At 34.5% G+C, this 25,099-nt stretch overlaps 1 protein-coding gene and 2 pseudogenes across 2 annotated transcripts; 2 read left to right on the forward strand and 1 right to left on the reverse strand.

The window, feature by feature from the left end:
* Positions 1-539: 539 nt before the first annotated feature.
* Positions 540-16,425, forward strand: LOC100369397 (2-hydroxyacylsphingosine 1-beta-galactosyltransferase-like). The gene is made up of 6 exons (XM_002742094.1): positions 540-1,340; positions 5,001-5,220; positions 5,549-5,768; positions 5,909-6,099; positions 16,227-16,309; positions 16,414-16,425. The coding sequence occupies exons 1-6, from the start codon at positions 540-542 to the stop codon at positions 16,423-16,425; spliced, it is 1,527 nt and encodes a 508-aa protein (XP_002742140.1).
* A 3,105-nt stretch (positions 16,426-19,530) lies between these two features.
* Positions 19,531-22,134, forward strand: LOC100369546 (uncharacterized; annotated as a pseudogene). The gene is made up of 3 exons (XR_013419118.2): positions 19,531-19,850; positions 20,280-20,459; positions 20,810-22,134. The product of XR_013419118.2 is annotated as an uncharacterized LOC100369546 (transcript).
* A 993-nt stretch (positions 22,135-23,127) lies between these two features.
* On the reverse strand, positions 23,128-24,848 carry LOC146735433 (uncharacterized; annotated as a pseudogene).
* Positions 24,849-25,099: the final 251 nt, after the last annotated feature.

The following is a 25,099-nucleotide window of genomic DNA, read 5'->3' on the forward strand; positions in this document are numbered from 1 at the left end:
AAAGTTGAATGCATTAGTCCATAAATGACCTATCAATAAACGATCCAATGACACATTTATCTTCTAACAACACTCAGTGTTTTATATTGAAAAAAAATGTATTATTGTGTGGTCACAATGTGCTTCATTTTCTAAAACACTACAAGACACTACTGTTTTGATAGAAAATACAGGTGTTTTATTATATAATACACATGTTTTTTTTTTATTACAACAGTGTATTTTCAGTTAAAACGTTGTGTTTTAATCAAAGTGCATCCAAGATATATAGTGTATCAGACACCTCGTAAATAATCACTAGTCATGTTCATGTATGGATTACATACATTTTATAGACTGTTGATATAAAAGTCGTGAATAATTTTGCTCTGGTTTATGCTGATGTGTTGCTGTGTGTCTATAACTTGTTATTTTATGAATCGCTGCAAGACTTCACCACACTAATCACCATTTTTTACTCTATATTTTGTTACAGTTACCGATTACAACAATAAATGATCACAACATTTTTGTATTTTTTGAAGCACACCAAGCAAAAAATGAGAAAGCATCAGATCCCACTCGCAGTTTTGTTTCTGTCGATGTATGGTTTTCAAAAAGCTGTTTGCGCTGATATACTCATCCATGGATTTCATAGGTCTCAAAGTCATGCCCATAATCTTGCATACTTAGGCGCTGCCCTGATTAAGCATGGTCACTCCGTCGATGTGTTAACATTCACGACAGGCATAATTAATGACGTGTATACAGAAATTGGTTTACCAATCTTGGAACTAATGGCTACTAGTTATATCAATGCAGACGTACTTTCCGATTTCTATGGCACGTCTAATGACCATGTTTCAAGCAAGTTACTTAATACAGATGCTGCATTCTGTGACGCACTGTTCCAACACAAAGAATATATTCGAGACACATTAAAATCCTACGACATGGCAGTTACAACTTCGAGATGTCGCTGTTGCATAATGTTACTTCAGTATGTTGGTATTCCGCATGTATTATTACATGTAGCAACAGATGCTGGATATGCAACCGACATCCCGGCACCTCTATCTTACTATCCTATTGAGCGTACAACCTTGATGCTTACAGATAAAATGACGTTTCTGAACAGACTTCAAAACACCCTAGCATCAATCCTAGTAATACCAGTCAAAAATAATAACATTGCTTTCACCAAACTGTACCACAAACACAACGTCATTCCAGAACGACATCTATTATCAAACTTGCATATTCTAGTTAAAGACTTTGCTATCGACTATGTACACCCATTGGGACCTAATGTAATTCCAATCGGACTACTTACAGCCAGACCAGCTAACAACTTGTCGACGGTAAGTATGAATACAAGATTATTGTAGTCGATGCGTGGTGTACTGTTTGAGTGCATATTTTGAGGTATCCACTTGATAACCTTAGTATTATACATCTCTTCCTCAAAGGATACACCATTGGGAATGCCGAAATCCAAAATGTTTATAACAGAATCAGTGGACTTGTTTCTTTTTATTATTAGAAGATACTTATGCGCGCAATCATTCTATGTTTGGAATTCGCATTTCCTAATATAGTAGGATGCACATATCCTGTAAAATACCGCAACATTATGGTACGCTGTAACGTATGGAGTTACGGTCACAGATGTATAATAATACATGTTAACAGTATCTTAATTTGATAATATTATGTTTAAAGCAGAAAAAATAAACAAATTTACACGTTATATTCTTGTAGAGTTAATAGAGAATAGAGCCACACATAACAAATTAATTCAATAATTTAATTATTTTCGGAGCATTTCAAGAAATTGAGTAGGTGGAATGCAGTACATCCTTACTTATCAAAGGTAATGTTGTAAAAAAAATGTCACTATGATAACTTTCCCCATAATTCATCTAATTTAAAATAAATACTGTGCAAGCGAAATTGACAGAAAACAATAATTTCAGCGTTGTCTTGAAAATCAACAATTGAAATCATTACTCTTAATGTTTATTGTGCAGTCAAAAAAAAAACATTTAAGTTTTAGGCACGACTTACGTGAATAATTATATGGTTCTGCTTACATGTATCATCGTGGTAGATTATAGTGTTACATTACATGTACTCGATAAGGTTTTCAGAGGGATCTTTGTAATATTTTCGCAATTTGTTTATAGATGGATTATTTGATATATTACACAATCACTTACAAGATTTATTTATTGATACATATTTATATATAACACATTTATTTGATTTTTCATATTGATTTAAAATTAAACATTTAAGTTATCTTTAAGGTAGAGTGCAGGTTGGGAGACTATATTTCTAATTGCCTCTAATTACTGTAATTACATGAGTAAAATATACTTTTTACCAATCAAGTTATATATCATTTGAAAGAGTTTTATTTAAACTTTTGAGTTTTATGGTTTACAATAATGTACTATGATACCATATTAAGTGGTGTTGATTTTGGGTTAAAATCATGCATTTTAAGTGAAAGTGCACTTAAAACTATTTAACTTTTGAATGCATACCCTGATTTTAATTTAAGAACACTTGTTTACTAAGAACATAATGGCCTATTTATTAGTGTTTCCATTGAAAAGTTTTTACACAGTGCTCTTTGAAACATTCACATTTTATAAATCGTTCACAGTTAACAGTTAGTGAAACCATACGAAGCCATTTACTTAGGAAAGACCTGAATAATGACCCCTAAAAATTTCATTGAAAACAAATGAACCGTCTAGAAGTTAAATAGTTTTAAAGTTGAAATTTTGAGTAAAAAATGAAACTGAGATAATCGCCATTTTGTAAAAAAAAGTTTTGAAACGAATCATTCGCTTCATATGTGTAACAGAAACTCCTAGAAATATACCATACACCGTAATTTGCAGATGTTAAATCGTCAGGTAAAAAAATAAAATAAAAATATTTACAATTCGAGGGAAGCGGATGAAAAATCGTCCGCAAAGTCTCAACCTTGCGTGAAAACTGTCATGGTGTCGTGTTATCAATTCCACTGAGGGAGGGACACAATGGATTTCGTAAAGCCGATGACTTATTCATACAGTTATATAAACATAGCGATCGCCATTGGGTGGGTTGAGTCTAAATTTACCTTCCCTCAAACCTTTAAAAAATACTTTGTATGACGCAGTTTCATTGGACCATGCGAAGTTAGACGACCAGGTTGAAATGGGCCCTAATATTTTACTACACAATGGCTATTCGCAGTTTTTACTACTCAATCACCCAAACGCTGGTGAAACAAATTCGAAATAAAGTCACATTAGAAAGAGAACTATTGTAAATCGATGCAGGTTTCATTCAACTACAGACGAGACAGGTCGATGCAAATTAAACGAACCCTGACCTCTGGAAATACCTCATTCATAGAGTTCTTTAGTACCAGAGGTCGCCGATCACGACCATACAACGTAGTTTGCGACATCGCTACCGGTGCATGCTAGCTGACAAAGGGGTTTCCGATTAAGATAACCAAGATGGCATCGCAGAGTGCATGATTTTTCCGCGGTGTTTAAAAACAGCATCTCATTGCCGATTTTTCGGTAATTTCCAGGGTATTTTTTTTATTTTTAATTAACCAAGCATTTTATGTTTGTGTATTTTAACACTGAAAAGTTAGCGATGACAGCAACAGCTGTGTTGTTTGTCAATTGCATCACAATTCTATCAGTACGATAATCGTTACAGCGAAACGAAAAATGTTTACTTCAGTGTTAAAATGCCGTTGGAGTAAAAATTTGTGGAAACATTTTTTAGTTTCGCCCAGAATGCGAAAAAGCTTTAAATTTATGCACTAAGAAAACAAAATAAATTGTGGCCTTGTTTTGCGCGAAAATTAAATCGCCCTATCGACGTTACCTCCTACATGAAAATAAATAAAAAATCAATTTATTTAAGGGTGAAAAAGTTTACTTATCAGTTACAAGTGTATGTTTTGTTTCATTCCGCTTGCATGCTTGAAGCGTCTACGTCTTGTCTGTTTTTGTAGTTTGCTAGTTGATCGCGCTTGAGGTAAGTAAACAGAGAGCCAGGACAGGAAGTCGCACACCGTCTGCTCCGTAACTGGGGCCAGCAATCATTTGCATATAACATCAACAGTGACTTGTCAATCAAAGAGCAACGCAAACAAACTTTTGGGACTTTTAATCACATAAGCGTGTCTCGGTTCCCTATATTTTAAAATTGATTTTTGAGTATGTTCCAACAATGACAATGCTCCGAAATTTTAACACTATCTAGCCAAGACTGTCTGGGTAAGAAAAAGCAAAAAAAAAAAAAAATCACGAAAAGTACCCACGAACCTTAATTGAGCCATAAAATCATAATTTCGGAGCTCAGAAGACTAGGTAAATACAGTTCTTACCATTTCTGTTTCCATATTCCACTTTTTCTCTTACCAGCAACGACAATAGGTACTGATACTAGGACGGTTGTTATTTCACCCGAAATGAACAACATTGTTTTACTCACTCAAGAATGTAATTGGTAGAATATCTATATGCAGTACAACATGCTTATAAGTAGGATATTAGTTCTTCAATTGAAATAATAAAGAATTCTGTAACTGATCAGCATGTGTTTTACAGCCAAGTTAAACTAATCTATGTGTTGAATCATGTAAATTTATTAGTTTAAAAAAATGCATACTTTATATTTTTTCTGCAGTGGAACCAAATAGAGATAATCTTTTACCTGTTTCAACATATGTTGAACATATAAGTGTTTGTTTAAAAACTAATAACTTCATGATACACAAGCAGAAAGTGAACAAATACCATACACGTTCCTCCTTGTTTCACTACAGTGTCTTGTGTAAAAAAATATTTACTTTATTGTCGTTTCTCTATTGTGGATGGATTTATACGAAACATTTTAAAACTATTTTATCGAATATGATACACGAATTACCAAGTCTTAGATTGTGTAAGTGAAAGAACAACTCAATCAATAAATCAATCAATTATATTATATTTCAGGATTTGGAGGAATTTATGCACAGCTCGGGCAATGAAGGCGTCATAGTGGTATCAATTGGGACAGTTATAAAACATCTTCCAAAGAAAACGCTTGACATAATACTATCGACACTTGCCAGATTTCCCCAAAAAACGGTGTTCAGTTACAGAGGATCAACACCTCCAGGTCTCGGTGATAACGTTAAGATTGTTAAATGGTTTAATCAAAATGATATTTTAGGTAATTTATTTGTGTTATTATTTACTGATACAAATAGTTCAGAATTAAGAATTTACAACTGTATTTTTCTGTATATATATGCCGTATATATTTATTTGATATTGAGTATAGTCAGTAGAAAACCTGTGAATACTTTCACGTATGTATCGATCACTTGATTTGAAACGTTAGAAATTGTGAACAAACTGACGCTTGTGGTCACAGTGCATTGTCACCAAGTACAACTAAATATCACGCACACATTAGTGACTATTCCTAGCAGTATTATACATTATGTTGTGTGTTAACTATTATAGACACATTAATTCTGAATCTATACTTTAATCAGGGCATCCAAAAACCCGTTTATTTTTAACTCATGGCGGAGCAAGCAGTTACCGTGAAGCTATGTATCATGGAGTTCCAATCGTATGCATTCCACTACTGTTTGATCAATTCGATACGGCTGCTAAAATTAAATATAAAGGCGTTGGTACATATGTCAAAATGAAGTCACTGAATAATGAGAACTTGTACGAAGCCATGGTTGATGTGTTATCGAATGAGAAGTAAGTAATTAACTGCTCATTGTTTATATTGTATTATATATGTTCTAATGTACAAAAATAGCCTGATAGAATGTCTCATCTATTCACTTTATAGTGATGTAGTAGTATAGATTGAGCAAATTTACATGTATTCATTTCAGATACAGTTACAGAGCCAAGCAACTATCGGCCATTGTGAAAGATGTCCCAATGAATGCAACAGAAACTGCAGTCTTCTGGATTGAACACGTGATAAAACATGGTGTCAATCACTTGAATGTTTACGGGAAAAACCTTTCTGTTATCGAGTATTACTTGGTTGATGTGATTACCGTGATAGTTGTAACCATTTGTATTATCTTCTGGTCATTACGCTGGTTCGTGGTCGTGGCAATAAGTTGTATTAAGCGTTTGTCAACTTTTATGATAACAATTTTAAAATAAAAATAATCTTCATTTATATGGTTTTTATATAAGATGTATTGCTGTGTGTGGACACTGAATATAGTCAAACTAATGAATATATCACTTAGTATTGCAGAAAAACTGCTCTTAGAGCCTACTTTAAGTCACAAGTATAAAGCAGGTAGAACAATGTTGTAGACTTTTAAATCTTAAGTGCAGCTGACTATATCTTTGGAAAATATTATTTAAAATTAGGATTATTGATCGGAAATAGAGGATTTGAGTTATGTTTTTCCATTGATTTTAGTACGTTAGTAAGGAATGTATCAACATCCCACCCAGCAAGGGAGCACAATTTGTTGAATATATACCCAAAACTAAAAAAAATAACATCCTCATAATGTCACCTCAAGTGTAGTAGACTTCCACATCATTTAACTATTATATAGTTGTGACGATTATAGCCATTCAACAATGCTTGATGGACAATGTCATGATATACAGGGCACATCTGAAGTTAATCTTGTAAACCTATCTATTCATTTTACGTAAGCTTATTGGAATTCTCTTATATCCACATTAGACTCCTAATACGTTAATAAAATATCACAGTATTTACACACCTCTATCAATGAGACTATAATTATTTGAATTACAAAACAAGTTGACGGTCACTTTCTACAAATTGTCAACAGAGTGTGTACGTCCTAAATTCAGCTGATTAAGGGGATTGCTTCTACAGAAGAAAATAGCTATAATAGTCCTAACAATTTGTTATTTGTCTTCATTTTTGAAATTACCAAGAAATCCAATAGGAATATTAAGATATTTTGTACTATGGTTTTCCACGAACGAAATGGTATCAATCAAGACCGTCATTATGCAATAGAGCTAATAAATGAGAGGTGTACTGAAGAAAACTATGACAGAAAATTCCCAATTCAGGAAAATGAGAAGCGGTTGTCTCGTAATCTATGTACACCATAGAATAATTTTGTCAATTTTCAACTGTAATTATATGATGCTATATTCCAATAAAAATTGACAAATGTTTCATACATTTCGGTTTAATTTAACATATGTAGTTCTATGGAGGTGGGTACAATGAGAATATAGACCGTTTATTTGTCAGCGTGGCCCAAAGTGCTACCTGTGTTGGTGCCAAAAGAGAATTGGAGGGACATATACACTTACATTGGGGCTGCAATACACAATTAGAAAGACATATTTTCCATGAGTACAGTTTATGTTATAGTGTGCCCTAAGTGTACCACAACATTACTGGGAAAGATTGCAGAAAATATGAGTGTAATCAATCTTGTATTCCCCCAAAACCAAAACATGCTGAACACTTCTATTAAAAAGAGAGCATTCCTTTTGCGGCAAATAGGGAATTCAATACTGTTCAAAATCAATGCAAGAATCGTATGCCTCAGCTTTATCCCAATTAAGTATCATTTATGCCAAAACAAATCATCAACGTGAAGTTCGGCCATTCGGCAATCTTAATTATACTGAACTGATTTTGTTCAAACTTGGCACGTGAAATTATCTTTAAGTGATTTGTTTCCTAAACGTGTGGAGGGCACAAGAAGGGACTACTTTTGACTGACTACTTGTTTTCTTCCTCCTCGACTAAATAAATTGCAATTATTTTCAACAACAAATAGCCATATATTTAGCCGAAATGCCGATAAGTTAGATTTGGTGTTCACTTGCATATTTATTCACTTGTGTTTGACAAAAATAACACTTTTGAAATCCGGAAATAGATTAGCCATATTTAGAGATATTTAACATACATGCAATATATGATATTTAGTTTCATTAGGGGAAATAATCTTTAAATGTCACAGACCACTTGTGTTACCTTTAACACAATAAAACCCGCATATTATTTTCAAGACCAAGGCATGTATCCAATAAAATACTCCGTCCATGAGATTGTAAAATATTTAGAAAATGAATTAAAAGAGCCTTTTAAACAATTTATATGTGTGTGAAAAATCCGTCAATCCATCAAATTCAGACTTGTGCGATTACCATTAAAATTGTAAGATTCCAACATTTTTTAGGGGTTGTGAATAGCTAAAACATGGATGTAACAAAAACAATCGTGGCATTGAGAGGGAGTAGGTTACTCGTCACTTGTTCTAGCTTGCCAACTTTTTTTAAGTTTAAAAGTTGAAAAAAATACATGTTTTAATAGTATCACGGGGGAATTCTTCTCCTCTGGGGTTCTCCACACGTGTCAGGGGGAAATATCGTCTCGTCTCTCTATCGCGTCCCCTTGAGGTACGGGATCGGGAAAGTCACTTAAACTTTACAGTCAAATAAGACACACACAACGAAATACGTTTCAACTCTTGTCTTAGTCGGTCAGTCGAGCACTCTATAAGACACAGCGCCCTGGGGAAAAGTCCACAAGACTATCGCATGGCTGACTGAAGACTAGCCCAAGACTGCGTCAAGACTCTCCAAGACTGCCTTGGACTGCGTCTGTCGTGGTGTACTCGCCAAGACCAACTAAAACTCTCTTTATTCACTTTCAAAACCTTAACCAATTACAAAGCAGTATACAGACTCTAGGGCGTAACCTTCCATCATAAAGCCAATCACACTAAGTACTGAACACGTCGTATCATAATAATCGTTCACTACAGTAATAACTGCGAATACTAACTGTCAGAAATAGTAGTCCGAACAGCGACGGTTATCTCGTAATTAGTTCCAAATCACTGAACCAATTTCCGTGCAGGACCTCGCATGAGCCTAAACGATGACAGACATAACACAGCCATTCACTCGTAATCAACTAATTAAGTAGATCAACAGATACGTAAAAACAAATTCATCACAATAGTCTCCTATTTGCTATGAGCCGAAACTGTTAGAATCATGTGGTGATCCACTGTTGAATAGCCAAATGTACCAAAAGTGAATGTGCAAACATCTCAATATTTGTCCTGCCCTCAATCAAGCATACAACACGCTGTCATTTGGAATTCAGCACTATCACTGTACTAGCGAGACTTCAAACAAATATGTTATTGGGTATGAGCCGATTCCTATTGATACAGGATTCCTAAATTATTACTTTTTCTGAAAACATAGATATGTATTTACAACCGACTGATGACAAATCGTGCTGTATGTACAGTAAATACATACTATTATAAGATTATATATATATTATGTTATTTGTATGATGTGAAAATGATTATGTTGCTTCGTTGTGATATTGAAATAAACCCTGGTCTTGTTGGTATGCAAAAACCTGAATTAATAAAAAAAAAACCAAGGTCCTCTCAGATTTATGAATGCATTTTTTTTTAGTTAACACATGTTTGACAAATAGTTTTGTTGCACTAGTGTACTTTTAAAATAAGTTCATGGATTGATAGAATTCTTAAGTTCAGTTAAGAGTAAAACATACAATATTATGGGAAATGACGTTATGATGAGTACAGATTCATACACATAATGTACGATATTACGGGGACAGAAATATAACTTTCTCCTTATCCCTCCTTATACATATTTCACACTGTGTAAATGGCTATAATATGCACAATGCCCACTAAGACATACACTTTATTCCATAGAATAAGCAGTGGTTTGGAGGGTATATGCTGTTAGAGCAGCAAAATAAATTCCAAAAGATTACAACTACCAAAGTAGACAACTATGTGAATTTCGACGAAGTTAACTGTTTAGTTATTCCAGTAGCCAAGTTTGTAGAGCTTCACTCCACGATCAACGCCACCAACACCACCCTGGATAACATATGCCACAGAGTATATATGATTAAACATTCTCGTTCATTTCCTACTCAGTGAAGCATTGAGTAGCCAGTGTATTCAGTAAAATGGCCGTGAACATAAAGCTACTGTCAAGTGACAAGATTATCGACTTCCCAGAGCAGCATATATTATGTATTGCAGAATAAGGTCAAATCGTCAGGCATATGCCAGCTGCTATTCAATCCAATACCCAATACCAGCTTGCACAGACGGCACGACATCGTTGAGCGTCTATATTACCATCGACTTTAAAACATACTCCCAAAAACACATCAATAAAATTATTTACTTGTTTATTTACATATTTAATGACTCTGCAATCGTCATAGATAACCTTCCCCGTGAGTGTTTGGGGATGCATGTTATGATGCAGCCTAATACGCTTTTATTTGTTAAAGCAGATATCTATAAAACATACAATAAATTACACGCTGTTTCGGTTTTACACATACAAAGGTTGTAACTGCTCATGTATTACACAATACTTTATGTTAAAGTTATAAACATTTATTTTCAACACAGTACACGCTTGTATTTGTTTTTGTCAGATTATTGGTCGCTGGAATGTCTAATTATTTTTATGAAATACAAACATAAGGACACAAGTCAAATGCAGTGCTAGTGTCAATAACAGTCATTGTGACTCAATTTTTTTTAATGTATTTTAATTCACCACTTAAGTAAATATTTCACTCAGGCTAATAAAAACTATAACATTGCATGGTGTGAGAGACATATACATAATCTTATTGGCCGATTATCTAAAACGTGTGCCACCGATGTTTTACTTTTCATGAAACTGCATTAAGGTAGAGATGCAGGTTTGTGGGCGCTTGGGAGTGAATTTTTTTGCTTTTTATTATTCAAACAGTCTTGGCTATAAACTGTTAAAACTTTGTAGAATTGTGAATAAAGGAACATACTCAAAAGATGATTTTAAATTATAGATAACAGGTGCAAACATTCTCTCTTTTGAATGCTTAGCAAGGTTTAGCAAGGCTGTACATAAATAATAAAAAAGAAACATGGCGAAAAAAGAAATGACGGGATCTCCTTATGTTTTTAACTTTTTACAAAACGATAATACATTTAAATATAGAACTGTTACAACCATTTTAATTATGAACATTAGCAAACTTCTTACTGAGTAAATTGTCATGCAAATTAGCATATACCTCAGCTTCTTTTTAGTGCACATTCCAGAACTTTAAAAACATAGCTCCTAGACGCTTTGACCTTTTGTTTTGAAATTTTCACAAATGATTGACAATGTGTTTATCTTCAAAACGCCGTCGGGGCATTGTTTTGGGTTGAACAGTGTTACAACAATCGTACAGACAACTAGCCTGGGTGTTAATTTATGCATAAACTCGAAGTAGTTTTTAAAATGCATACAATAAGCTTTCAGAAAATGTATAGTTTTGTGGACAAGGGAGGTCATCTTGGTCTCTTAATTAACTACGTAAAAAAACTGTCAGGTAAACTGCATCTCTACCTTAAATTGTCAATATATCACAAAATTGAACTAGGGAAAATCCAAGCAACAATACCCAACTATAATCCAAACAATCAATGTCAAAAGGCAATATTTACAAATCCGAGAACACACAGGGGACACACAAACAAAACAAACAACACACTGTCAAATCGGTGAGAGAGATACATGGACCTCAAGGCACAAGCCGAGAGATGATGTCAGGTGTTTCGAAAAAAAGTGAGCACATCCTGCTCCACATGTGGCACCCGCCATATATCTCTCTGTGTCACAATCGTGAATTTTAGGTCATCCCCGTGCAAGACAATTTATATCCAACGCTTCTATTATCATCTGTTTCATAGAAACATGATACTTGTCCACCAGCTGATTATACTTGCCATAGAACTTTTTAAATGACAAGATCAGTCTTTCTCTTATAAACCCTTGACTTAATAGTTTAAAACAGAGAAGACGATTTCATTGTAAAAAATCAGAATACATATTACATGCTCTGCCATAACGGATAAGCTGAGATATGTAATCGCCATAAGCAGGGGAAACAGGTATATTGCTGTTAAGGTTTGGAAAATTGATGATAGTGAAATTGAAATCATCTCTTTTGTCATAAAGTCTAGTAGAAAGATGACCATTCTTGTGAAATTTTAGGTAAATGTCGAGGTATGAGGCAGAGGAATCTGATTCTGTAGTTTATCTAATGTCTAGTTCTGTGGGATATATCAATGGGAGCGAATCACAAAAGTTAGGATTGTTGATGGAAAAGTCATCATGTAAAATTAAAAAAACTTAGCTTCTTTATTTTTTTTGTTCCTAACAAGTTTCTGAGGAAACTCGGTCCCATACGAGGATAAAAACAAGTCGGCCAGCAAGGGAGCACAGTTGGTTCCCATTGGAATACCGATAATTTGTTGAAATATATGTCCTCCAAACTTAACAAATATATTATTTATCAAATATTCAAGCATGAGGACAATGTCTTCTTCACTGTAAAACGTGGTGGCATTAGTTTCATTCTTGACGAAATAAGTGGAATTGTAGTTTAGAACAATATATTTATATCGCCGAGAACCATTCTTATAAAAAAATGCTTGATGAACAATATCTATCAATCGTGATTTTAATTTACCATGTGGTATTGTAGTATATAACGTGGAAAAGGCGCATGTTTTAATAGACTTAATTTCAGAGAAAGATCTAAATCGAATTCCCTTACGCGGAGAGTAAAATGTTCCTATTGTTGCTCAGTTCTTCCAGCTTGCATGTAAGCCGGGCATTTTCCATGTTTCCAGTGAACAATATGGAATGGTTCAAAATTGCTACGTACATGCAAGCCATTGGTGCCCACTGTGTGTCCCACTATCTATGAGCAACTTGCATGTAAGCCAGGCGTTTTCCATGGTACCAGTAAACAAGTATCTTCAATTCTCTAATTTTGAAGAATATTTTTGTTGTTTATTAAAAAACTGATATCCTCGCTTTCTTGTTTAAAACCCAAAATCTGATTGCCTTGGTGTTATACATATAGGTACCTCAGATGGACTTCTCTCAGATCTTGTGGCGATGCACTAATTTTTTTAATTTTGATGAGTATTTTTTTCATTTTGAGGAAAAAAGTGTTATTTTGTTTGGAAGTGACAAGTCTGCTTATTCTTCTTAGAAAATGTGCATATGAACAAATCTCACATTTGTTCATGTTGTGATATCTTCAATTTCCTATTTGAAATATAGACAGCGCAGTTATCTCATCCAAGATGCTGCTGGTTTAAACTGCATGCCAATTCTAGTGCACAATATGTCTGTATGTTTTGAAGCCAGCGTTGTCATGCGACCCAGTGTGAAGACGACATTGAGGAAACAACATTTCAACCAAGATAGTCATTATGAAGAATAACTTAGTGTATATGAAGAATATCCCGGACTGCTCTCAGCCAATTCTTTATGTATCTATTATATCAAGATTATTCTCCAGTTAATTTAAGAATTTTATTTATCACCTGTTTACATTGTCAAGTTTATAGTTAAAATACCCTTGCATATTGCTTTCTTTGAAGAGCGGGTGTAATAGCATATGCACCGGAATTAGTAGGTATAGAGAATAGACCTTCATCACTGCCAATCAGCACCTTGTAAGCCAAGTGGTTTTGAACAGATTGCAATATCAGCTGTAGCAAGGATGTGTGATTGGCCCAATTCATCTGCAATTTGTACCAGTTTAAGAAGTATTGTGTATATTGTAGTCAATTGGGTAGAAGGGGATCAAATGAATGGTAAGTACCTATTGGAATAAAAGAATTAAAGCCTTTCCATAGTGAGATATTCAGTGTTTCATCTTCAGGTTTATCTAATGGATTCCAAAGAGTATCCTCTACTGAAGTAGTATTGTATCGAAATATGTGGCAAGCATCACTGATACATGAGTCACTTACACAAATCGGTATGGAACGCTGTGATGGCTCAATGTACATGTGCACACACAAAATAGACATCTTCATCATTGGTAGCTTTGATTGCTTTTTGTGCATCTCTTCCAGAAACTTGAGTAGATTGACATGTACATCTTTTGTACAAAACAGCTGCCATACATGTTTAATCGTTTTGATCTGAGTAGCATCAATGTGGATAGCATCATTTTGCGGTTCTTGTAGTGTACTTTGAATTTATATATTCCATTCGATGCCGATTCCAGCCAATGTAAGAAACCTTCTAGCTTCGTCATCTGAGATACATTGGCGTAATGCATTCAGTGCGACCATATTCATATCGAGCATATAGCACAGATGTAATGGTATTGGTGAACGCACATTTGCAATTATACCATAACAGAAAGACAATGTACAACAATTGTTCTTAGGAACATCACTACAACTATAAACATTGTTGTATAACTTTTCATTTAAAAGCCATGAAACAAAGTCATTTAGCAGGTCAAGAATCAAAATCAGCACATGACCCTGTGGCATTCATGTGGTACTAAATTCATAGTAGTCATTACAATATTCAAAAGTCGCAGTTCGGCGCCTCATTATACCTGGTACAGAATGTAGAATATGGTTTTGAGCTGAGTAGAGCATCGTCAATGCTGACAGTACTAGAGCAGAATATGTTTGATCTTTCCCCTACGTTATATGAACACCATCCTGTTTTGATTTCTTTTTGATAACATGCTCAGTATAGCTGTATCCACAGTATCTTTAAATACAATATCATACGGATCCCATCGTGTTAATTGACAACTTCTTTAGTGCAACACTGATGTTGCGGTCAGATATATAAGCAGCTTAGAATGAACGATGGTACCTTGCATCAAATGGAAATACATCAGGATGACCAGTCATTCATAGGATAACTTCATCACCATAACTTGCAGAACCTGAAAGAACCTAGCAATTTGTGTCAGCTTTTTCGCTTTCTTTGATATTTTGCTATAAATGAAACAATTACGTCTAATGTTGAATTTATTTTCTCGATGTATATGCCTTTTTGCAGTACTGTCTGTGGACGTTGAGGTATTCCAGGGTCTTCGACAATTTCCTTATTCTGGACGTGCTTAATGTTTGATTCACTTGCAAATAATTACTTTATAGTATGCTACTCCGATCTTCCCGGCCAAAATATTCTCTTTGAAGGGTCGTAAACATCATCATTACGAATGTCCGAGGCAGTTCATCTGTATAAGGTCTTCTTGCAAAGTTTGATAACACTTTTTTTTCAAGTAAAATAGATATGAGACAACTGATGCAATTCTTTGTATCAGAGTGATTAGCCTCTTTAAGGCCAAAATCCATGGCTTCCAACATTGATAAAATTATATGATAAATTTCACAAAGTAGTGTGAAGAAACTGTACAAAAGATACATTGTTCAAATTTAAGTAAACAAACAAATGGTTTTAATCTACAAGACTATGTGTCACATCAAATGTGACATAACACATACTCATGTAACATGAACAAATTCCGTTAACATAATAATTATGAAAGTGATATCAATCTACAATAACCTAAAACATAATATAATCGTTATTACAGACATTTAGTCACCTTTGATTAACTTAATTATTGTATTTTAGTCTTACATGGTAACACACATATGCTTTTAACATTTATAATATAATAAACATAATTAAAATTTTTAAAAATTTACCAAAATACGAAGCAAATATATCTTTCTTCTACCGAAACTAGAATGTGGTTTGTTATACTTCATGTGTGGATTCACCTATCATAACAAGCTTTGGCCACTGGTCTACAAGCTAAGTTGTTCTACAGAATAATTCGCAAATGCTATGATCATGGACTGACATTGAAGTGAGAAGAAGGAGATAGACTGGGAAACATTTTAAACATCAAATCAATTTTGTTTTGCACTAATAAATTTGCTGGACGTAGTATTGACAAAGTGGGTCGAATTAACTAATGACAACATTTTAACCAAAATATGCATTCTTCCCGGCAAGCACACTGGATTAGAATTCAGCCGGTAGGCGTTGTCATGGCAATATATATATATATATAAATATACTACATAACAAGAAAACTATTAATAGAGCCAATCAATAACACCAGTCTGTCCGAAAGCATTGAATAAATAACCACACCAGTTATACATTATTCTCTACTATTCATTGACACGGATCACGGTGTCTTGAAATCTCGTATCCAATTGAATAAGGTGATGAAATATTTTATTGCACATAACATGGTGGTTGGTGAATTACGTATCCACATTTACAAACATTTCAACTGATGCATAATTTTTCTATCATTTATAATTTCAGCGTTTACAGCAAACATGCGATCTGATTTTGCCTTATTATTGTTACTGGTCATCGATATTAGTGGTGAAGAGCAGCACTTGTCAGTAAGTAGAATAGCGTTATATATAGTGTTTTATCATTCAGACCGATAAAATGTCCAGTCAGTCATTGTTAATAATCCACTAACATCTATTTTGTTATTTCATAGGAGAATGTATGAAATACGATCTAATTCAATGTTTTGCTATGAAGTCGGTTTGTTTTACTTCACAATCACAAATCGCAATCGTTGACGGACTACTTTAAAGTCTTAATTTAACTTTAATTATTAAAATAATTCAGAAATACTGCCCTGTGGGAATATTATTTCTAGTCAAACAATAACTATTACACAACAATTTGCTTTATTTTCAATAGGGTACAGACTTTGGTTTTTCCAGATATATTCATTTTACATATTTTCATCTATTGATTCTAACTTTTGATTTATGGTGATCTTAATTTGCTTTCAGACGTGAATGAGATTTAAGCGTTCATTTTAATTCTGTAGAATCGAATGGAATTGTAAATATATAGATCCTAACTGTTGTGTCCAATTGTTTTTCAGTAGAAAGACAATGGAAAATTAAAGGCACAAGGATCGGTTTATTATCAAGTAGACAATTTGTAAGTCAATAATAATGATTTAACTTAATATATCACATGTACGGACTATTTCATAATTTCACTTGTACGTATTTTTCAGAAATGTATTTATGTAATAAGACTCATAATTGATATTTATTTCTTTGAGTAATACACGTATCTACACTTAGTAATCTCAATGTATGTTTCTTTCTATGCATAGCCTGGTTTTTACGAACCACTTGTTGCCATACATTGTTGTCGCCTACATTGTTGTCGTTTGTTGTGTATTTTAATAAACATCGTTCTCTGACTGTTGACGAAAACTTGTGGCTAGGGTCATTCACCCAATTATTCTCTACCTGCTGAGTGGAGTACTGACATGGAATTGTAGCGAGACACACCGCCCCACTTGACCACCTGTAGTCTCTGAAGCATATCAGTGCTATCATATGTCCTCGTCAGTTTGGCCTTACAGTGACTCTGGAGAGGCTAATAGAAAATGACAAAATTAATTTGGTTATTATTATGTTCAACAGGATTTAGAAGATTATACCATCGGACAAGGTTCGGTACATTCAATCAAAACTTATTTTATTTCTTAGTTCATTAAAAATTGTTTTATCTGTATCTACATTCACCTTCCGATGTAGATGATGTTCGAGCATGCGGTATGCCGGTGTTATCTACACTTACTACTTTGTATTCTTTATGTAATAAAGCCATGATTAATATTCGTTCTATTAATTACTGCATCTGTGTATTCTGAATTATCTGAGAGCATGTTTCTCTTTTGACGCGGCGTGACAGAGGAAGGATTTGGGTTTTGGGGTAAATATTTGTGTTACTGACCATTTGTTACAAAACGAATATTACAGTTTCGTATTTTGCAATGTGTTTCAATGCAATTCGGTGTATATAAACCATTTCACACACAAGATCAACTAACAACGCCTATTAAGGTAGCGAGACTATTATTTGTGTTGAAAATTACGATTTTCACATTTATTTATTAATTGATGAAATGCACCATAAACTTTCATATGATAAAGTCAATATAACATAGAATGTCATGTAAGTTGGTTAAAATATAGATTTTACTGAAGGGAAGCAAGGCAGCCTCAGTAGTGTTTTCCAAAATCAACAACACAGGTTTAATCTGTGTGCCTATAAGTTTCAAAGATAAACTCAAGACAAAGCAATGTTAGGATGTGTTATCAGTAGCTATCTGACACACAATGAGTGTTTCCAAACATTTTAGTGGTTTGTCTCCGCCCCTGTTTGTTTCACAGATTAGTCATTTGCATATGGATGTGTCAGACACAAGGTCACACAGCCACTGAAAAAAAATCATTGATTTTGGTGTTTTCATATGCCAAATTTATCCAATTATAGCTATCCCATTCCTTTATTTTTTGGTTTCCAATAGCCTTACACATTTGGATGTCCCTACACATGGTAAAACAGACCTTGATGGGAAAACAAATTGATTGTGCCGATAAACAAGCTTGAAAATCTTTGCTGTTACTTTATGGACGTTTTCTAGGAGTTTATGTTTTTCAAAATACAAGGTCTTTAACAAAAAATAACGTATACTTATTGTCGTCGGATTAACACCAAATTTTCACAGCTTTAACGTGACAATGAGAGGAACTTGAATGTGTCCAGAAAAACTATTTCATCGATTATTTACCAACGAGTTGTGGTTTGAGTTGGGGGCAATGCGACTAAAACAGTAATTGAAATTCAGGACACTATTTTTTAAAACGCGTTGCTTGAATAAAACTAACCAGACACATTCAATTTACCAGACTATTGAACAACTAGGAAAAGTGAAAAAAATACTTCTTATCGCCAGCATAAATGCGTAATTATTTTTTTTTACAGAAAAAGTAATTTTTCACCTTTGATTGAGTAACGCGTCGTAGATTGCAGATACGGGCATGCAAAATACACTTGTGAAAAGCTTGAAGTCTGGCGATTCTAAAAATATATACTTTCCCGGATCTATTTGTAGTCATTTAGTCACAATTAGAAGATGAAATCAAGTATGCAAATAATAGTCCAGCTACCTTAACCTTTAAGTAAGGTTTCAACGCAGTGCTTTTTTTGAATCTCAAATATATTGATTTTTTCCAAATTTGGTTGGCTTTATTCTTTAATTATTGGTCTATTCACTGAACGTGTTATTATCATTCAAATTGATTTCTTGTGTACTTGATTATTTTCACTAAACAAAATGGTTAGGGTAAATATGTTTTGTGAAATCGGCGTCATAATAAACTAATTTTTTTATTCCTAAAAAGTGTGTTCACTTCTGCAGACCTGATATCTGTGGTATTGCTTGGAATCCATACTTACAATTGTTTTGTGAGTGGTTGTTATATTGCTTGTGAATATCCTAGGACTCATTGTTTTGTCTTGCCTCAATTTCGATATCAGATGTTATTATGGCGATTTTATTTTACCACTGACACGCACCTATTTGGCATGTAACCAATATTACTTCTAGAAATTATTATTTCTCATATTCATGAGCGTTATTTAATTCGTAATCGTTGTCCTCATCACTCGTTCTATCCCTAACTCCATAGAATGTCACAACGAAAAATGTTTTTTTTTTATGTCAGCCATTTATGTTTCTACTAAGACAAACCAGATAAATGAATAAGTTACTATATTCTTGGCTTGCGTGTGACGTCACACAATTGTACATCCGGGTAACCGCCGCCATCTTGGGAGACAAGCATTCAGTTTCTGTTGTGCGGTAGACAGTGTGCTGCTTTCTCTTTATGTTGCGACGATGTCTCATTTTTGTTCAGTTTATAAGTGTGGGAATCGAGCAGACAAAAAAAAGCTTTTTTTGCATCCCGAAAGTTAGATCCTACGAAGGAGCCGAAACTTTGGAATTGTCGAAAAAACGTCAGGAAAAATGGCTAGCAAATATACGTCGAGCAGATATGAAAATGTCGAGTATTGAAAGTGGTTATTCGAGAGTCTGCAGCGATCACGTCGTTAACGGTAAGAAAATCTGTCCCTAAACTAAACATCTCATACCTGCTTGTAGTTTAGTATTATTGCTGCCGAGGTATTTGACATACATTTTTCACTCTATTGTCCCCGCGCGCTTGTCATTGTTAGCTGGCTGCAAGCGTCAGAAAACAATCGGAATGCCTAATTCGAATCATTTTTTGTTGTCGACAAGTTGTTCCCCACTGTCATCCACTTATTGTTACTCACTCGTTACTTGAATAATCGTTAGATTTTTTTCCAATGCTAATACAGTTCGGTAGTGGGTAATTTTTGCAATTTTATGGCTTTGCTTTTTTCCACATTGTGTTTCTTTTTAAATTATGTTACCGCTGTGCCGATTTTCTCGACAATTATAGTCATACTGAATAATTTTGTTATCATCTTCTGTCATTTATTAGTTGTTTGTTCAATTTTCAGGTCGTCCAAGTAAATTGTATGAGAAGAAATCTGTAGACTGGGCCCCAACATTAAACTTGGAACATGAAAACGTGAAGCCCCCAACAGAATCATCTGAGATACGCAGAGAAAGATTAAACCAACGTGTGGAAAAAAGACATCGTTCTGAGGTTGCTAACATACTGCTTGAATTGAACAAAGGTCCAGAAGAGTTTGTACGCATCCATGGATGTTCAGAATAACGATGATCCTTTAAACATTCTTCAAGGTATGTTTAATATACTTTCATAAATTATTGTCCCTACAAAATGTGTTACTGCTATCTGCACACTGGTGACCCTATCAGTAATATATAATTTTTCCAACCCATGTTACCAGGCTATGTTTTGAAATATTTTTTCCACAGGGAGCAGTGTTAATTTTTTTTGCAAATTTAACGTTTAAGATGCCCATCTTCTCTGAAAATTTGAAGGTTCCCCCCAAATTTTATACAAATATAGAAATTTCATTTTGTCATAATACACATTCATAATTTGCCCGCATGTCACTAGTACAACTCTAACATTGCAAATCTTATTTTGTTTCAGGTTTTGACTGCAATTTTGTAGATGTTGGATGCCAGACTGACTTTACTTCAGCTGATTTTAGTGAAATTGAAGAAGAAATGAAATCATTAAAAGAAGATGCAAAGAAGACAAATGAAGAACTTTACCAACTAAGGCAGAAAGTTATGGACTCTGAACTCTCCCAAGATGCTTTCAAATCTAGTGATTGCAGAACTAAATCCTACACTGGACTTCCAAATTTTAAATTGCTTATAACAGTCTTTGGTTTATGTTCACCATTTGTAAAATCCACCCACAGAAATGTGTTGACCCAATTCCAAGAGTTCATTCTGGTTTTGACGAGACTGAGACTCAATTTACAGCTTCAAGATTTGGCGTTTAGGTTTGGCATCTCCCTTTCTACAGCTTCAAGAATTTTTACAAAGTGGCTGGATGTTCTGTCAAGTAGACTCAGTTTTCTTATTATATGGCCAGGTAGAGAAATGCTGAGAGAAATTATGCCAGTTAAATTTAAGAAATCATTTGGAAATAAGGTGGCTGTTATTATTGACTGTTTTGAAGTTTTCATTGACAGACCTTCCAATCTCAAAGCTCGTGCAGAAACTTGGTCAAATTATAAACACCACAACACAATGAAATTTCTTATTGGGATAGCTCCACAGGTGGTGTTTCTTTCATTTTGAAAAGTTGGGGAGGGAGGGTTAGTGATAAATACTTGACAGAACACTGTGGTTTTTTGTTTTTGGATAATTTGGTCCATGATGACATAGTACTTGCAGACCGTGGGTTTGATATAGCTGACAGTGTTGGGTACTATTGTGCCACCCTAAACATCCCAGCGTTTACAAAGGGGAAATCACAGTTACCAGCTCTGGAAGTTGAGACTACAAGAAAAATAGCCCATGTTCGAATACATGTTGAGAGGGTAATTGGCCTTGTTCGACGAAAGTATCAGGTTTTACAGAGCACACTGCCAGTTGAATATTTGATTTAAAAAAAAGGAGAAACAGAGGCCCCAATTGATAAAATTGTAAGAGTCTGTTGTGCATTGACCAACATTTGTGATTCAATCATACCACTTGAATAAATATTGTACACTCAAAAACAGTTTCAATGTCATGACAAAATAGTTTTATTAAAAATGGATTTGATGGTAAATAACTTACAAATGTATGTACAAATGAAATCACAAGAGATATGCTTGTAAATATTAAGATAATTTCATTCACCAAAAGTGGTTCCCTTGTTCATTTTCTATACTAGTGTTGTAAATAATTCAATCATGTAAATAAAACTGATTATTATAACTAGTTTTGTTTTTCTGTATGGTATCTTGTATTCAAGATTTTCTGCAAGTGGGACAAAACCATGTACGTCTAGGTACCTTTCTAATTTTTAAGCACTTCAAATGAAACCACTCGTATGGGCATGAATCATTATCGCAACCGATCATTTGAATTGGTTTATCGGTCTTGCTTGGGTTGCTCTGTGGTACATCTTGAACTGGTTTGCACTGTGTGACATTTGAACTGCATGGCTTTGTATGCCAGTGGCCAATGATTTCGGGCAGGATGGCACGTTTGAAGAAAGTAGTTGCCTTGGCAACAGTTCTCTCCCAGAATTCTGTATCGGCGTACATGCGTTCAATGTGCAGTTCAAGGTTGGTCCAAACAACAAAGTCACAGTATTCCACTGCCATTATGTGTATCTGTGCTTGTACTTGATAATAGTAACTATGGTTTCTGTTGAGAAGCACCTTGTTGTCTTCTTTCTTCGGGCAAAAGTTTTTGTCGCTAAGTGACTCCTCTATCGTTTTGTTGCGCTGATTGAATGGACACTGTCAAAACAAAAACATCACAGTAAATAAATGCATACGGTTAGAATGGGATTATGATATAAGCGTACAAAATGCCAATTTTATATTAACATTTCTTGTCCACATTTCAGTGAAAAGCTCAGTTTAAAGTGTTCACCGTATTCTAATCAACCCACGGAAAGAGAAAAAACATTACCTTGATTTCACATGCTCCAATACCACAGCAATCGCATTCTACAATGCCATCCGGCGAGGCACCCAGAAATGGCCATTTTGTATTCAACTGCAAACCACTAATGGACACACTAAGATTGTCATGGGATGTTTGCTGAAAATCTTCATACTCCTTACGTGCTCTATCTTCATTTTTAATACCCCATCTGAAATTAATAGAAAAAGTAATTCTCAGTATCAATATTTTGTTTTTCATCGGAAGGGGACTTAAATAAAAATTGGTAATGATGTTTAATTGAAACAACTCGATAGCTTACTCTGTTGCCTCGTTGGTGAAGCGATGTTCTTTTGGGTAGCAAATTACTCTGATCAGACTACTGGAAGGTGACTCTGGATTGGTAGACGTTGCTGCTTTAAGTGTTGATGCTGTAATCCTTCCAGCTCTCTGCATAAACCAGACACGTGACTCAGATTGTTTTCTTGTTTCAATCTCCACAGACTGCCCCCCAACGGTACTGTGAATTTTTCACACTGCACTAACAAGTCAGCATGGGTCATTTCAGCATACTGGTCATTGAAATGGCTCATCAGAGATTTTGGCAAGGTGTCTGAAGATGACTTAGGTATATAAGCTTTGTGGTACCCAGGCACAAAGCTTAAACATTGGGGTCTGGTTCCAGCTTCAGAAATTTTTTTAAAAAATTCCATCGACACTTTGTCAAACAGCTTGACCTCTGGAATCTTTACTTTCTGCCTCACAGGTTGCTCTGTGATAACAGCTCCATTTAGGACTGCATCTAATTTTTTTTTTGGTTTTGGCAGAGGTGAAATCAATATCTCTACATTCCTTATATGCGATCTGCAAACAATTGTATTACAAATATATATATTTACTATTTCTTGCAATAAAAATTTAGAAAATGCTACTAAATTGGTTTTTAATAATTAATTAATTAATTAAATAATTTTCACAGGTAAGAAGAAGTCCCTTCCCCCTGAGCTTTTGTCCAAAAAACACAGCTAGAACATAAATTGACAATTTTTATAAGTTACCTGTTTTTGGTAGCAAGGCATCCATTTGGCTTTCTCCTCTGTACAAGTTGTAGAATCTAAGCTTCACACCAGCCTCTACTGCATAGAGAATGGCTCCAATGTGTGAACATGACTCGCACAACCTGCAGGAATTAAAAGATACAAAAATACATTACACAAAAAGAATAATAATTTTGGCCTGAAATTTTAATTTTAGCTTGACCATCAGGAATCTATATTTTTTATCAGTTTTGAGTGATGAATGCAAAGTGTCAATTACATGCAATTCGCATATCAGAAGCTGTTTTACAATTTCTTGTGAACATGCTGGAAACAAATGTAAAAAGGGACATCAAAAGTTTTCACACCTTGCATGATGTTGAGTGGCAACAGTAAGTTGAACAGAACTTGACATAATAAAAGTACCTACCCTGCCATGCAATTACAATGGGTTTTTACAATATATCCATCTTCTTCTGCAAAAACCCATGCTTTTAGAGGTGTATCTCTCGCTCTTTGTGAATGATTAACCTGAAGAAATAACGAAATATTCAGTGTCAACGCAAAAAGCACACAAGAAAGCCCGGAAACAATTTCGTTACATTTAATAACAGTGTCAGAAGTGAACTTCTCAAAGATGCGATCGAACTAAAATAAAAAACATTCACTTACTCTGCCCATGGTTAAAATGTTCTTGTTTTTTAATACCTTAACGGCCAGTTCTTGCACTCATCCACATATAAAACAGTTGTACGCATCCATGGATTTTCTGTTTTTCATCTGCTGCCTTGAATAATACGATGTCTGTAGTACGAGGTAATTTACGATGTCTGGATATACTATGCCAGGAAAAAGTTTCGGATCAGCTGATAAATCTTTTTTCTTAAAACAGTATGGATCTAATCCATCACAGAGAACTATTTTCGATAAATATCTGGGCTTTGAAACACCATCCAGTGATTCAAAATACTCTGAAAGCGCAGGTTCACGGCGGTCCTCCATAACTACGAGTTGCTAAGGGTATTGCTTGTCTCCCAAGATGGCGGAAGCCACCGGCGAGGGCGCTTTTTGTCACGTGATTGCAAGCCAAGAATACCTGGGTTTATTCGATGTTAGAGGAATTCATGTTATGTGATGGAATGAATAGAAATGAGAAATAAATGCATTAACTCAATAATGAATTCAGGATGCTAATGAAGTTGTAAATGTGATTTACCTAATGAGTACATGGTTAATAGTTGTGTCAACGTGTC

Source organism: Saccoglossus kowalevskii, chromosome 12 (genome assembly GCF_978046115.1).
Source record: "Saccoglossus kowalevskii chromosome 12, keSacKowa6.1, whole genome shotgun sequence".
Classification (NCBI taxonomy): Eukaryota; Metazoa; Hemichordata; class Enteropneusta; family Harrimaniidae; genus Saccoglossus; species Saccoglossus kowalevskii.

Bases quoted from the DNA above. Each gene is read 5' to 3' on its own strand.
- LOC100369397 (XM_002742094.1), top strand. From the start codon at position 540: ATGAGAAAGCATCAGATCCCACTCGCAGTTTTGTTTCTGTCGATGTAT. The intron at 1,341-5,000 runs GTAAGTATGAAT...ATTATATTTCAG, and splicing joins CAGCTAACAACTTGTCGACG to GATTTGGAGGAATTTATGCA. The intron at 5,769-5,908 runs GTAAGTAATTAA...TATTCATTTCAG, and splicing joins GATGTGTTATCGAATGAGAA to ATACAGTTACAGAGCCAAGC.